At 38.9% G+C, this 17,194-nt stretch overlaps 1 protein-coding gene across 3 annotated transcripts in view; it reads right to left on the reverse strand.

The window, feature by feature from the left end:
• RAPGEF6 (Rap guanine nucleotide exchange factor 6) overlaps positions 1–17,194 on the reverse strand; it is a 226,827-nt gene that overhangs the window by 165,014 nt on the left and 44,619 nt on the right. For all 3 annotated transcript variants that reach the window (XM_084637270.1, XM_084637269.1, XM_084637268.1), the window contains 3 exons: positions 16,901–16,971; positions 16,436–16,492; positions 12,507–12,590 (listed from right to left, as the gene is read on the reverse strand). In XM_084637270.1, the coding sequence (XP_084493396.1) occupies positions 12,507–12,590; positions 16,436–16,492; positions 16,901–16,971 (212 nt within the window). The remainder of the gene's footprint in view (positions 1–12,506; positions 12,591–16,435; positions 16,493–16,900; positions 16,972–17,194) is intronic.

Here is a 17,194-nt window from a genome sequence, read left to right on the forward strand (position 1 = left end):
ATTTTGGCAGGTGGCCACTAATTAGGTGTTCCTTGTTTTCTGGGTGCTCAGCTCAAGAATCCTGGAGCCTGATATGCAGACGTGCTGAGCACTGACAACTGCATTTGCAGTCAATCAATGGGAACTATGAATGCTCAGCACCTCTGGTAGTAAGACTGCATGGCTGAAGGAATAAGCACAGGGTTGGGAGTCAGGAGGATTCAAGATCTAGTCTTACTGTATGACCCTTTAACAAGTCTGTCTTCCCCAACTGTAAAATGGAACTGAGACACTTATCTCTTTGCAAAAATAATTTCACTAATGTTTATGACGTACACAAAAATTACAACAATGAGCACCCTACAAAAGATGACAAGGTTATGAATATTTGTGCATTCACAGCAGGTTCTGGATAAGCGTGCAGTAAATAAGACAGCGGCCATAAAGTGAATGAGGAAAATTAAAATGAACAGCTGTTAGTTCTGAGCACCACCCATCCTGTGCACTGAATGAGGCAGGAATTGAAGGGAAAAGCGCAGTACGTGATCATATAATTAAAAATGATACTACATATGTTCAGAGCAAAATTAAAATTGCACGAGAAACCTTAATCTGGCATCTCCTAATTTACAAATACTTGACTCTGCAAACTAAATAAGATAGTAACAGTTTTGTATATAATGTTTAAAACAAGGATAAAATAAGTTCAGCTTCAGTCAAATTAAGAGAGAGTTGGGCATGAGAAAGGGCAAATGAAAATGTTTAGAGAATGGAAAAGAGACAAAACTTAGTGGCAGTGCAAAGAGCAAACAAAAAAATAAAAATTTAAGCTACTAAATAAAAAAAACTCCAAATGAGCAAGACAATTTTTGCAACCAGATAAAAACCCTTTTCACGCTGAGCCTGTACAAAGAAGACCAATAGTAAAATCTTACCCCAAACTTGAAACATGTTTTTTTTTATTAAAAACAGATCACTACAATGTAAATACTTATACGGCCCAAATTTATCTTGGTATCCAAGTGCTGCTCAGGAAATGGAGATAATCTCTCCCTAGCAAGAACTTCTCCCACTGAAATACCTAGAAATTACGCCTGAGGATTTTTTGCTTACTTGTGTTCTGGGTATGCATTGTGTCCATGCATATGGTCTTGGAAAAAATTTTGAAGGAGAACGTAGTTAAGGACACTGAAGTCAATGGTAAATGGGACAAAATACAACATGGTTTTACAAAAGGTAGATCATGCCAAACCAACCTGATCTCCTTCTTTGAGAAAGTAACAGATTTTTTAGACAAAGGAAATGCAGTGGATCTAATTTACCTAGATTTTAGTAAGGCATTTGATACCGTGCCACATGAGGAATTATTAGTTAAATTGGATAAGATGGGGATCAATAGGAAAATTGAAAGGTGGATAAGGAATTGGTTAACGGGGAGACTACAACGGGTCCTACTGAAAGATGAACTGTCAGGCTGGAGGGAGGTTACCAGTGGAGTTCCTCAAGGATCGGTTTTGGGACCAATCTTATTTAATCTTATTTTAACAAATCGGTTTTGGGACCTCGGCACAAAAAGTGGGAGTGTGCTAATAAAGTTTGTGGATGATACAAAGCTGGGAGGTATTGCCAATTTAGAGAAGGACAGGGATATCCTACAGGAGGATCTGGATGACCTTGTAAACTGGAGCAATAGTAATAGGATGAAATTTAATAGTGAGAAGTGTAAGGTCATGCATTTAGGGATTAATAATGAGAATTTTAGTTATAAGTTGGGGACGCATCAATTAGAAGTAACAGAAGAGGAGAAGGACCTTGGAGTATTGGTTGATCTTAGGATGACTATGTGATATGGCCATGAAAAAAGCTAATGCATCTTGGTCTTGGGATGCATCAGGAGAGGTATTTCCAGTAGGGATAAGGAGGTTTTAGTACTGTTATACAAGGCACTGGTGAGACCTCACCTGGAATACTGTGTGCAGTTCTGGTCTCCCATATTTAAGAAGGATGAATTCAAACTGGAACAGGTACAGAGAAGGACTACTAGGATGATCCGAGGAATGGAAAACTTGTCTTATGAAAGGAGACTCAAGGAGCTTGGCTTGTTTAGCCTAACTAAAAGAAGGTTGAGGGGAGATATGATTGCTCTCTATAAATACATCAGAGGGATAAATACCGGAGAGGGAATTATTTAAGCTCAGTACCAATGTGGACACAAGAACAAATGGATATAAACTGGCCACCAGGATATTTAGACTTGAAATTAGACGAAGGTTTCTAATCATCAGAGAAGAAGTTTTGGAATAGCCTTCCAAGGGAAGCAGTGGGGGCAAAAGATTTATCTGGCTTTAAGATTAAACTCGATAAGTTTATGGAGGAGATGGTATGATGGGATAACATGGTTTTGGTAATTAAATATTCATGGTAAATAGGCCCAATGGCCTGTGATGGGATATTAGATGGGGTGGGATTTGAGTTACCCAGGAAAGAATTTTCGGTGAATCTTGCCCATATGCTCAGAGTTTAGATGATTGCCATATTTGGGGTCGGGAAGGAATTTTCCTCCAGTGCAGATTGGAAGAGGCCCTAGGAGGTTTTTCGCCTTCCTCTGTAGCATGGGGCACGGGTCACTTGCTGGAGGATTCTCTGCTCCTTGAAGTCTTTAAACCACAATTTGAGGACTTCAAAAGCTCAGACATAGGTGAGAGGTTCTTCACAGGAGTGGTGGGTGAAATTCTGTGGCCTGTGTTGTGCAGGAGGTCAGACTAGATTATCATAATGGTCCCTTCTGACCTAAATATCTATGAGTCTATGAAGAAACTGAGGGAGCACTAAACTGAAAAACAAAGTTGTGCATTTAATTCTGAAGGTGGTAAGAGAATAGCGATTCTTCTCTCTTTTAGGAGTCAGTCCCATAGTTCAAGCTCCTGTAAACTGTATCTCCTGCACTCATTAGTATCCTGCTGTTGGTTGACAAGTCCATTGTTTCAGTGTAATACAGTGCTCATATGAAGTCACAGGCATTGAGGAGATGCCCAGTAGCTAGATCAGTACAAAGCCTTGAACTCTCATGTAGATGTCAGATGATCAGTGTATCTTTTAGCTACAGAAATTAGGTTTACAACGTATTATAGCCATCTTACACACTAAACACTTCCTTATGAAATTAAAGCATGTTTCCTTAAGTCTTCTTAGTATTACACAGGGATAGAAATACGGAAGAACTGGAAAAATATATTATTCAGACAAAGCGCAAGGCTAATAAAGCAACACCTCCAGGGAAACAAAACTAAAGGCTAGATAATCTAATGAAAGCAAAGAAAGCATCAGCTGATAATTTAAACAGGAAATCCTAATTTTGGTACAGTATGTTATATCTTCTTTAAGGCTTGCAGAATGAAAATAATCCAATTGCCAATTTTAACCTCTCTAAAAAGAAATGTCAAGCTAAATGTTAAAAAATGTATGAGAAACAGATTTCATATCTATTGGAAATTTCATTTGTTTGCATTCTTTATTTTAACTTACAGAACTACGAAAGGCTTAGGTTAGAATTACAACATTATTATCCAATTATTGGTTAGCATTAAAAGAAGTGGTCAGACGATTCAACCATAATAATGTATTGGTTTCAGAGTAGCAGCCGTGTTAAGTCTGTATCCGCAAAAAGAACAGCAGTACTTGTGGCACCTTAGAGACTATAATGTATTGGTTTATCGAGACTGTACGGCTAATGTTTGCCCAAAGGAGGCTTTGAACAGTTTTCTTTAAAAACACAGTAAGCATTGATTAAATATTTAGATAACCAAAAAAGCTTATTCATTGGAGTACAAAGTCTTAAACTAGATATTAGGAATCTACTAGTTTCTTGCTGGCTGAAGCCCAGAAAAGTCAGTTCTCTAAGCCTTGAGCGCAGCTTTTAAATAACTATAGTAGTATGTGCACCTGTTGCTTGATATCCAGATATAACATCTATATTAGTAACTGTGAGATCAAGTCACTGGTCTGCAACACTGCTGCAAGATAAATGCCTTCCACATATTAAAACAAGTTTTTTCTTTTCATTGGCTTTTGTTTGTAAACCACCTCATTTGCAGTAGACCTTGTTTTCTTTGATTCACTGCTGTTCTTAATTAACAGTTTGTAAGCTAACATACACCATGAAGAGAAAACGTGAGTTATCAGTTATATAATTATACAAGGTCCAGAAACACCTTTTAAAAACAAACAAAACAAAATCAATTCATTTACCTCACCACAACTGAAATAAAAACATCAAGAATAAAATTTGATGTGTCTTTTGGTCCAAGAACCTGAAACTGGTTTCTGATTAAAACATTAGTGAGGATCCAAATGTAAGGAGCAGCAATGTAAGTTTTCCACTCCATCTGTCCACACAAAAATAGGATTTTAAAATGCTTATTTCAGCTTTACTTAATTCAGAAGTGAAATAGTAAAACACATTATGCTTTACTCCGGGAATTCTTGTGTTGTTCTTTAACAGCATAAAGGTACATTAGTATATGGATACCCTAGTCTTTATAAATTAGGCCTACATTCCATGTATCCTGAAGATGTAAAATAATGTGGATATGCCAATGTTCCCTAACTTTACAAAGAATCACTAGAAGATTCATTTGAAGTCTACAGAACACTAAATACTGCCTTGTAAATTTACGGATTGCACATAGTTACACTCTGAGATGGCTAAAAAAGTAACTGGAATGATAAAATCCTGCAGGTATCCAGCATGTGGCCTGAATTTGTCAGCCATATTTTCCTCAAAAATAGCATCACATTTCATGTAAGTTTTAATATAAATTTCATAGAGCCACAACACTTACGCCCCAATCCTACAAACACTTAAGCACATGATTAATTTTACTAGTATGAGTAGCCCCGTTGATTTCAATAGTACAACTCGTGGCAGTAAAGTTAAGCATGTACTTAAGTGTTTGCAGGAACAGGACCTTAGACATTTTAAAGTACTTGGTTTTCAACCGCAAGGCCCAAAAAGCACGCTCAAGTGGTATGGGATCCTAATATAACCCACCCATTTTTTAAAGTGGCTTACAGCTTTTATAAAGATATTGAGACTCTTTACTATAGAACTATCTCATAAATAGCAGCCTTCAAAACGCTTTCTCGATATAAGCTCTGAACATAGTTAAACCCCATTTTAAAGAACATAGAAATTTGTGAATAATGCTTGAATTATACAGATGAAATACACTAAAAACTGTCTTGGAAAAGCTTGACTATCATCTACGTTAGTCTGCCAGCAGCTACATTTCACCATTCAAGACCTCGTCAATTTCTGAGAAGGACTGAGCTTGGTAGCTGCAGCAGATGTCATTAGCACAGAGATAAACCTGAACAAGAGTGTAGCTGGCAGGTCGTTGATGTACACGTTGAACAGTATCAGTGAAAAAACTTGCCAAGATCCATGAAAACAGTGACCTACCTTTGTACGCAGACCCCTTCAACCACCCTCCAGCTCACCTATCTTCTTGAAGCCCTTTATGGTCATTTATGCTACCATAGGACATGACAGTGGAATCTAATTGGTGCAACAAGTGGTCAGTGACAACAGCAGTTAATTACTCTCTCATCACTGACCCACTGTCTGTCCCCCAGGTTTTGATATGCCAAGGCACCTGTCGTCATCTCTGAACCAGTTTCGAACAAGACTGGGCAACTGTGTGGCCAATCTCTTTATATGGGGTTTTTCTAATGACCCCATCATATAGCTGTGTTCAAATCGCATATCCTTAACGCGTGCCCACTGACATATTTCGACAGTGGTCTACTGGCTCCCCACGTGGCTGATGACGACACCATCAAAAGGCTGGGCACATTGTGCATACCTTGAGAGATCATCAAGACTGTCTCTAATGTATAACTCATTCCAGCAAACGTTCAGCATATCTACAGCAATGCATTTGCCCTTTCAGACTTAATTTGCAAAGACACAATCACTTTTCTTAACTATGAATTAAGAGAATCTCCCCGATATCCCCAAAAACTTAGAATAGCAGTGAATGTTTAATAGGTAAGTGGCATCTTATAAACAAATGTACAAGTCATGCCTTTTTTTAAAGAATAGGAACATTTGGATTTTTTTTTTAAACTAGGGAGGATCGACAACTTCCATTTCAAAGATTCTTACATGTATAAAACATTTTATTTTTCAAGAGATGTCAGATTCATAATGACCATATTTTCCATTATGTGCTCCAAACCCTCTTTTCCACATAATTCATTAGAGAAAATAAATAGATTCAGATTTCCAGAAGCAAGTTAGATATCCTTCCATAGTAGCTGCAAATAAAAACAAATATTATTTAGATATGGCTCCCCCCAGAGGCATAAAAGGAGTTAACCGTGCCTTCCCCCAAAAGGATCTATGGAGGAGAATCCCCCAAGCAGCCCAGAGAGGCTGCGGGAAGCACAGCCAATCAGGGAGGAGTTGCAGGGAACAACCAATCCAGTTCCAGTAGGCTCACATAAACGAGAGCTGCAGGGCACTGGCAGAGTAGAGTCAGTTGCTGCTGGGAGCCCAGGAAGTAAGGACTGAGTCTGTGAAGGACTGAGAGAACTGCAAGTACCCTGCACAGAGCAGTGGCTGGCTCCTGAAACTGACCAGCTGAGTACCCTGAGGTGAGGGCGAAGAAGGTGGTGGAGTGAAGGGGAAGTGGCCCAGGGAAATAATACACCATTGATGGTCATTACAGAGGAGCAGCAGGAAGCTTCTATTTACAGGATCCCTGGGCTGGGTCCTGGAGTAGTAAGCCGGCCTGGGTCCCCACACTGTCCCCTGGGGGTTGGACTAGATGATGACCTACGGAGGTCCCTTCCCACCCTGATCATCTATGATTCTATGAAATGGCTGGACAATAAGATAGTGATACGCACCCCCCAGGAGGGGGATATCCAGAGGATATCGAAAGCTGGGGCAGAGAGGCAAATTAAACAAAGCTCCATACCCTAGCAATATGCAATAATACATTTTGTAGTTGCCACTGAATGAAGAAGAGGGGAATAAAGGGAGGAAGGAAGGTTTGCTTTCCCATGCAGAGGCCAAGGTACCTGAACTTAATCATTTCTCAAAATCTATAGAGAAAGCCCATGGCCTTCGGGTCATTCACACAGAGGCTTAAGTGGCTCCAAACTATTGCTCAGGCCCTCAACATCCATGACAGCATGGCTCCCTGAAAACTTGTGCTACCATGCGATCCCTGGCCATTCTCAGGCCAAATCCTCTCATGTATGGGTTGGGAGTATTTTGTGGGAGTGTGCATAAGAAAAAAGACAGTCTTCTGTTCTACCAGAAATCTTTGCTGAGGCCCAATGAAATGAAAAAATAGTTCTTCTCAAGGTCCACTTGCTCCTTGCCTATCACGTAGGAACTACAGAGCCCCAAACATGTGACCCTTGCACAGGTGTGTTTTCACAGGGTCAGAGGGAGGGGGGAGTTATATTGTGTGGGCTCAACCTCCTCCTGTGTGTTCTGAATATTTTATTTTAAACAGATCATTCATCAAATGAGCCGGGGTCAACAGGCAGCATCCCAAGTGCTTTTCTGTCCTCGTATTACTTTTTAAAATTGGCAAACGTTGGCACAGTGCTGGGGTACACCAAGTATTAACCTGCATGGCAAAGTAAGGGATGGCAGAGACCTGAGAAGACTGTCTAGATTTTATAAAGATCAAGAAAACAAAACTATCTAAGGAACTGCTTCACAAGAAAAGTTAAAATAGTGACAGTTCTAAAATGTGCAACTCCACTATATGGCATACAGAGAGAAAACATGTCTTCAGATGCGAAAAAGTAACCTGAAATGTACCACACTACTATTGGGCACAGTATTCATAAATGGTTAATCTTTCATTCACATTGAAGCTCTCACAGTGTGCAACCTGAGCACAACGATTTTAGTCTGTTTGGTCTGGGGTTGGGGATAAGCACTTGTATTTGTCAAAGGAAAGGGAGCACCAAGTTGTCTATTTCATTACAAAATATGAAATTTTTTGGCTTTAGACATGGTCCATTGTTACTCATACTTTTGTAGTCTTCTTGTCACTTCTGATGGTTTATATCCTTCATTCTTTCTTTGTTCAAATATTATTGGCATTCTATCTTAGCCAAGCTTAAGCTTGAGCACACCACATTTTTAAAAAAAAGATACAACATCATCAACTGAAGTGAAGAGGTGAAGTGTTTATAAACAATCAAGATTTAGAACACTAAAAAAGTACAAAGAATCAGAGCTTATTGGTTAAATAAATAACCATACTAAAATATGTAGGTTAGCATGAATTCTTTACCTTCTGTCACAACACAGTTTTCTCTAGACTTGTACAAGTCTCAAAATCTAGTGTGTAAAACAATGCATTTTTTATTATCTAACAGCTATGGCAGTGTAAACAGTACACAGCAATATATTAATATACTTACATTCTGTATATTACTGACTAAGTGTGTGTTTGGAAAGAGGATTTGGACATCTCGGTGCCTAAGTATTCCATCATAATCACACATGATCACAAATATGAGCGCAATGTGACTCTTAAAATGTATCTAGAGCAGTGTCTCTCAACCTTTCCAGACTACTGTACCCCTTTCAGAAGTCTGATTTGACTTGCGTGCCCCCAAGTTTCACCTTACTTAAAAACAACTTGCTTACAAAATCAGACATATAAATACAAACATGTCACAGTACACTATTACTGAAAAATTGTTTACTTTCCCATTTTTACCATATAATTATAAAATAAATCAATTGGAATATAAACACTGTACTTATATTGCAGTGTATAGTATATAGAGCAGTATAAAGAAGTCACTGTCTGACATTTTAGTCTGTACTGACTTTGCTAGTGCTTTTCATGTAGCCTGTTGTAAAACTAGGCAAATATCTAGATGAGTTAATGCATCCCCTGGAAGACCTCTGAGTACCCTCCTATGGATGTGTGCGTCCCTTGTTGAGAATCACTGATCTAGAGTACATAGTTAATGAGAAAATTTGCTCTGAAATGCTAAATTAAGATCAGAGTGCTGTGCAGAGCCTGACTAAAGTTTGCACATTAAAGTTTTCCTTTCTTATCAAATATCTTTTGCATGCCAGGCAAAACATGCAGTGTTTCTAACAGACAATTTCATTTCTTTTAGTGCCATATGACTGTGGGTAGAACTACTTCAATTCTTTTGCCACCATTTTTTTCTTTTCATAGAAAAGTTTAACATTCTGCTTAGAAGAGCAAGACATAATTGTAACGTCTTATGTGATTATAGAAGAGTCCAATATCTCTGAAGCTTTTCATTCTCATAGTTAAATAACAAAAACAACAACTGTTATTTACTTAATTGAGGTGGTTGAGCTCCAAATATATTTTTTCCTTCACGCCTTTTGTACATCATACACATTGTCTCATTACCCAAAAGGAAAGAATGTTCATTTCCTTCCCAGATGATCTCACTAACTAAGTAGCCCCAAAAAACACCACCAAGAACCACATGATATAGACTGTAAACAGTGTCATACAACAGAACATTCTTACCCTTATAATAGCCTGGCAGCCGCTTTCCCTCATTCTCCACTATATAAGCAGTTGTAATCTCATTAATAATTTATGGCAGACTTACAATTTATTTTTTTACATAAGTCACTTAAATTATGCACTCCTTAAATTCAAGTAAGCACACCATTTCAATGCAGTCTTTATCTAGGCTTTATGCACATACCCACTTGTGACAAAATTCAGGCATTGCTGAACTTCACTCCAGAATGGTTGAGAGTTTGATTTCCTGCCTCTGGTTAGATACTAAGCTCAAAAGCATTTCAGTCCTGTAAGTTTACCATAAAATTTGAGTGCATAGATGTAAATACAGTGTGTGTTAAATTTATCCTTCAATGACTGATGAAGTATTCAATCAATTTCAAACTGAAATTGTGAGTCCCATCACAACACTAATTTGCATTACTGATAAACTAGATAGTAAAACACTATTTTGACAGAGAATTTGCATAAAGAAAAACAAAATGTCTAAGTAATAGAATAAGAAAAATAATTAGGGCTGTCGATTAATCACAGTGAACTAATGCGATTAACAAAAAAATTAATCATGATTAATCACAGTTTTAATCACATTGTTAAATAATAGAATACCAGTTGACATTTATTAAATATTTTTGGATGTTTTTCTACATTTTCAAATAAATTCATTTGAATTACAACCAAGAATATAAAACGTTCACTGCTCACTTTATATTATTTTTTATTACAAATATGTGCTCTGTAAAATGATAAACAAAAGAAACAGTATTTTTCAATTCACCTTATACAAATACTGTAGTGCAATCTCGGTCATGAAAGTGCAACTTACAAATGTAGATTTTTTTTTGTTACATAACTGAACTCAAAAACAAAACAATGCAAAACTTTAGAGCCTACAAGTCAATTCAGTCCTACTTCTCTTTCAGCCATTCACTAAGACAAACAAGTATGTTTTCATTTAAGGGAGATAATGTTGCCAACTTCTTATTCACAATGTCACCAGAAAGTGAGAAGAGGTGTTCGTATGGAACTTTTGTAGCTGGCTTTGCAAGGTATTTACATGCCTGATATGCTAAACATTCGTATGCCCCTTCAGTCACCATGCCAGAGGACATGCTTCTACACTGATGATGCTTGTTAAAATTATAACGTATTAATAAAATTTGTTACTGAACTCCTTGGGGGAGAATTGTACGTCTTCGGCTCTATTTTACCCACATTCTGCCATATATTTTATGTTATAGTAGTCTCGGATGATGACCCAACACATGTTCATTTTAAGAACACTTTCACTGCAGATTTGACAAAACACGAAGAAGGTACCAATGTGAGATTTCTAAAGATAGCTATAGCACTTGACCCAAGGTTTAAGAATCTGAAGTACCTTCCAAAATCTGAGAGGGATGAAGTGAGGAGAATGCTTTCAGAAGTCTCAAAAGAGCAACACCCTGATGCGGAAACTACAGAACCTGAACCACCAAAAAAGAAAATCAACCTTCTTTCTGCTGGTGGCATCTGACTCAGATGATGAAAATGAACATACATCAGTCTGCACTGCTTTGGATTGTTATCAAGCAGAACCAGTCATCAGCATGGACGCATGTCCTCTGGAATGGTGGTTGAAGCATGAAGGGACATATGAATTTTTAGCACATCTGGCACATAAATATCTTGCGACGCCGGCTACTATAGTGCCATGCGAACACCTGTTGTCACTTTCAGGTGACATTGTGAACAAGAAGCAGCATTATCTCAGCATATCAAATGTAAACAAACATGTTTATCTGAACAAGAAATAGGAATGAGTGGACTTGTAGGCTCTCAAGTTTTACATTTTTTTATATTTTCATACACAATTCTACATTTGTAAGTTTAACTTTCGTGATAAAGAGATTGCACTACAGTAATTGTAGTAGATGAATTGAAAAAAACTATTTCTTTTTGTTTTTTTTACAGTCCAAATATTTGTAATAAAAATAAATATAAAGTGAGCACTGTACACTTCGTATTGTTATAATTGAAATCAATATATTTGAAAAATGTAGAAAACATCCAAAAATATTTACATAAATGGTATTCTATTATCATTTAATCATGTCGTTAATTGTGATTACTTTTTTTAATCGTTTGACAGCCCTAAAAATAATATTATGGAGATACACGTTTATGTCATAATTAGCTATTTATTTTTATATTGTAGTGATGCCTAGAGGCCTCAATGAAGGATCATGCCCTCATTTTGCCCTGGCCGCTTCTCCAGGTACCTCCCCCAAAGCTCCCTTTGGCCAGGAACGGGGAACTGCGGCCAATGGGAGCTTCGGAGGAGGTACCTGGAGGAGCGGCCAGTGCAACACACACACCCCTGTGCCCCTTCCCCCTCCCCCAGGTCCCGGCCGCTTCCCGGAGCGGCGTGGTGGCAGGGCAGGCAGGCAGGCAGCCTGCCCTGCCCCCAGTGCACGCCAGGCCGGAGCCGCTCTAGGTAAATGCTGGGTGGGAGGGTGCTGTGGGGAGCTGGTGGGCTGCAGAAAATAACCCCACTGGCCATGTGTTTGAGACCCCTGGAATAGACTGTTACACAGTCACATTTGTGAAGAGAAAACGAACAATGTCAACTCATATGGCCCAAAATTTAGATTTTTGTAAAAATAAGATTTTATTAAAGAGCCCAAAACAAAAATAAACTTTTCCCTAAATTTAAACTATAATCAACAGGAGACATTTTTAAATAAGAGTACCACTGATGCAGTGTTTGTTATGTGAACTCTAACACACAGAGAACTAAAAAGGGAGCCTGGTAATTTTGAAAGCTACAATTGATCTTCAATGTTCAATCAGAGAGAAATGCAAAAATAAAGAAAAAAATTCTATTTTTAAGTTATTAAAAGTGAAAAAATTAAGGTAATCTTTTTAACATATGCAATGAAGTGTATGTTGATAGTGTCCCTTTAAGCAGTTAAATTAACTTGTACATACCTGCATGGGGGTAAAAACATGGAATCCTTCATAAGGACAGACCCAGAAAGAAGAATATACCAACATCTTGCAATAGTTTCTGAACTGTAGGAAAGAAAATCAAAATAACTGATATTATCATCTATTTGACAGCAATATAAAATATGTTATTTAAGTTATCACCCTGGTACTGAAGCTCCACATTTTACCATACTGAAGATTTAGACTGTAGATTGAAGTCCAAGAACGTTGCTGATACACTCCCACAAATTAACATTTTAGGAGTATTCATTTATATTGAAATAGAATGGCCTGTGCAGAATTTTAAGCTGAAATTTACTTTTACCCTAAATCTTACAATATTTTGAGTCAATTTAAAAATGAATATTCAAAAATAAAATTATGTTCACTTGTATTTAAAACATTTTCATTCCAAAGCATGTTATCAACTACATATACAAGAATTATTTCATCCTGTACTAAAATTCTTTAGCATTTTAATAATGCACAATAAGTTTAGCAAAGGATGCAAGAAAAAAAAAATATATATATATCCCACAACAAACTATGGGACAAAATTAGATAAACTATTTAATTGTCCAAACAGGAGTTTAGCAAATACACTAGAACTAACATACCTAGCTATTTCTAAGTGCCACAGGATTTTTAAATACCAATAGGAGTCAGATCTAATGTTTAAGTTCCCAGTGCTAGAGCGCTTCCCCTAAGATCAAGGCCCCTCACAACATGAAGAGGAACTGGTCAGTACCAACTCCAAGGAAAGAGTGCCATCTACTGCAACACCAATACCATGTCCACAAGCATATCAGTTTTTCTTCATGCGTCATACACATACATTTGAAAAATATATTTTGGACACGCATGTGCACGCACACACTTTTAATGCGAGTTATGTGGTCCAATTCTGTAGGCACTTCTGAAAATCTCAACCAATATATTTGTACAACCATTAATTTTCAAAGTTACTAATATACTTATTTGCAGTGTTGTTGTAGCTGTGTTGATCCCAGGATATTAGAGAGACAAGGTGAGTGAGGTAATATCTTTCATTCACCAGCAGAAATTGGACCAATAAGACAAGCTTCCAAACTATGATGCTTTGGGAATCACTGAAACTAGTAAGGGGTTCTATCACCACCTTGCTTGTAACTTTGGGTGTCTTAATGCTGTATTACTATGGTGGCTCAGAGCCCTGCCACCAGTAGCCAGCCTACAACCATAAAGGTCTCAACCTTCCACCAGCTTAGTTAATCCTTCCAAAGTGACCTCAAAAACCCCCTCCAGTCCCAAGAACCCTCCAAATCAATTTCCCTGAGTTCTTAACCACCAGACTCCCAGACTTTTCCCTTTCATCTCCCCTAAAGGAATGAAACCTGACCCCCTATTATTAGTTCACTTTAGAGGGACACATTCCACAAAGTTTGCACACCAGAGGCCTGCTTGTGGTAAAAATATACACAAAGTTTATTTAATAGAAAAATCATAGCCCGGTTCCGCACATACTCCAGGATAATGCACAAGGTGTTTACAATGCTCACAACAGCAGCGGTGAGCTGAGTGGGCTCCATGCTTGCCGTGGTATGGCATCTACATGGGTAACCCAGGCAAAAAGGTGCGAAACGATTGTCTGCCGTTGCTTTCACAGAGGGAGGGAAGGCGGGAAGGGCGACTGACGACATGTATCCAAAACCACCCTCGACAATGTTTTTGCCCCATCAGGCACTGGGAGCTTAACCCAGAATTCCAATGGGCAGCGGAGGCTGCTGCAACTGTGGGATAGCTACCCACAGTGCACTGCTCCATAAGTCGATGCTAGCCACGGTATTGAGGACACACACTGCCGACTTAATGCGCTTAGTGGAGACATACACAATCGACCGTATTAAATCGATTTCTAAAAATCAACTTCTCTAAAATCGAGCTTATTTCTTAGTGTAGACATACCATCGATTCAAAGATGAAATAGTAAGGAAAAGAAATACATACAAGTTATATAGAAAATAAATAAAGATGCAATCTCAGGCTTTACACTTCTATATTAGTTAAGTTTCTCTTTTCTAATATTGTCTCTGAACAGTTTCCTAGCATGCCCTGTCCTAGAGAGAGGATCCAATCTTCTGCAGACAGCACTTCACTTAGATGTTGTCCCTAAGTTCCCCAATGTCCTTCACTTCAAACCCCTTCTCTTTTACGAGTTTGCAGTTTTTGAACTTTTTTCCCAAGGTCACCTGAAGAAGAGCTCTGTGTAAGCTCGAAAGCTTGTCTCTACCAAAAGAAGTTGGTCCAATAAAAGATATTACCTCACCCATCTTCTCTCTCAAATAGACTTTTAAATTACTTTTGTCAACCTTAAATGTTGCAATATTTTGTATTCACAATTACAAGAAGACATATATGACAATTTGTTGGTTCTTTCTGTACCACTTCTGCATTATGATTTTATGCAATTGTAACATGAAGTTACTATAATGGAAACCCTACATGTAGATTGATCACCCATGAGTTAGCAGGGCTGTGTCATGTCTCTGCCAGGCTAGAGACAATGGTGAATGATAAGCACTCAACAATCATCTTTTCAAAGTGAAGCACACCTTGAGTCTATGGGATAGCTCTACTTGGTAGAAGACACTTCCTTCTCTTATCTAAGGAAGGTAAAGGAAAGGAAAGGAAAGTAAAGTCCATTGGAAGTAAAGGAAAGTTCCAGGAGGCAGAACAAAAGAAGCAGGTGACCCCAGCTGGAGTCTATAAAGTGAGCCATTTTGCACCACAGTAAAATGAGATTGGTTGTGGCAGGGCAGGGTAGGCAAGGGGATAGAGGACTCTGCCTGCCTACCGTCCTTCCTGAACCTCCAAGGTCTCACAAGAGAAGGACAAGCTAGAAAGCGAGGGACATTACGGTTTCAGACATGTATTGTTTTATATGATCTGTATTCTCCTGTGCTTTACGTGATTAAGAATAAAAGAGCATAAAGATGTTAGAATTGGCAATGTGTGCATGTATTGTGTTGACTGCTTCACAACTACTGCATACCCCTGAGTGAGTTACACTGTAAATCTAAAAAAACTTCGCACATTTTGGTGTGAAGTTCTGGGAGAGGGGTGTATTTAATTAACAGGGAGTCTGAAGGGCAGTGCTGCACCCAGAGGGGTTCTAACACTCAGGGTGCAGATAGAAAGTCTGCATCCTGAGAGTGTGTGCCTAGGGACCCTGAGATTGGGCAGTGGCTAGACCAGGGATCTCAAACTCAAATCACCAGGAGGGCCACATGAGGACATTGGCCCGAGGGCCACATCACTGACACCCCCCCCTCCGCCCTCAGCCTCACCCCCACTCCACCCCTTCCATGAGGCCCCGCCCCTTCCCCACCTCCTCACACCCCTTCCCCACCCCCATTCCAACCCTTTCCCCAAAGTCCCCACCCTAACTCCGCCCCCTCCCTGACCCTATTCCAACCCCTTCCCCAAATCCCCACCCTTGCCCTGCCTCTTCTCTGCCTCCTCCCCTCAGTGCGCAGCTCCCCGCTCCTCCCCCCTCCCTCCTGGAAAGCCCTAAGTGCTGCCAAACAGCTGTTTGGAGGCGGGAAGAGCCTAGAGGTAGGCAGAAGAGTGGGGACGCAGCGCACTGAGGGTGAGGAGAGCTTGGCGGCCACAGGAAATAACTTGGAGCGGCCACAGGGAGCTTGGCGGGCTGCAGCAAATAACATGGGTCGCATGTTTGAGACCCCTGGGCTAGACTCTGTTCAAGCTCCAGGAACTTGTAACACCCTGGAAATCCAGAGCACAGAGGCTTGGATTCCCCTCAACAATCCTAGTCGGTGATTAGGAGGGGGCACTCGTTAGGATCTGTGATGACACATATAATTTGACAAGCAAGCAAGCACTAGATTTCTCCACTATGAGAGTGATGATTGTGGCTTAAATGTACTTACCAAAAAAGAACTTGGTTGCCCTTGTATCTTTCATAGCGAGCACTTGAAGACATTATTCTGAGAAAAATGAAACTTTAATTTAGATTTTGAACTCTAAAAATGTTTTAAATCTATTAATCTTTCAGCAATATCACTTTATTTAAGTATCAGGGGAAGTCATATGAAAGACTACAAATTTGGCTTTGCTTCTTGAACCATAACTTCAAACTTAAATGAAATTTTCATTATCCAAATAGATAAAACACAACATATTCTCTGTTTAAATCACTCCTACACACTAGAATTAACCATAGCAACAGTATAAGAACAGAGATACTTCTGTTGCATATTTTGTGCTTTGTTTTGTTTGCCTCTTATTTCATATGTGCTAAGATAAATGGAATACATATATTATTAGAGCATTTGCAACAGAAAATTATATAGAATATAATTTGAACTGGACTGTGCTTCCCCCCGATCCTTTACCTTAGCTGATGTTCCCTGAGATGTGACAATATGTCCATTCCATGAAGATAAGAATATATAGTATTTAAGTCCTGCAAACAAAAAGAAAATATCACTTATATGCAATTCAGATTTTAGGAGTATCTAATTTTCCCAATATTTGCCAAATTAACATATTTTTGAACAAAAAATAGAAAAGGAAACAGTTCAGGGAAAAAACAGACCTGCAGAGCCAACCTACTCTAAGCAGTGGACACAATAAAACTGGTTTGCAACTAACACTTAAGTACTTCTGTGGGCAAGATCCTGATGTGG

The sequence above is a fragment of the Lepidochelys olivacea genome (genome assembly GCF_965140295.1).
Source record: "Lepidochelys olivacea isolate rLepOli2 genome assembly, chromosome: 8".
Classification (NCBI taxonomy): domain Eukaryota; kingdom Metazoa; phylum Chordata; order Testudines; family Cheloniidae; genus Lepidochelys; species Lepidochelys olivacea.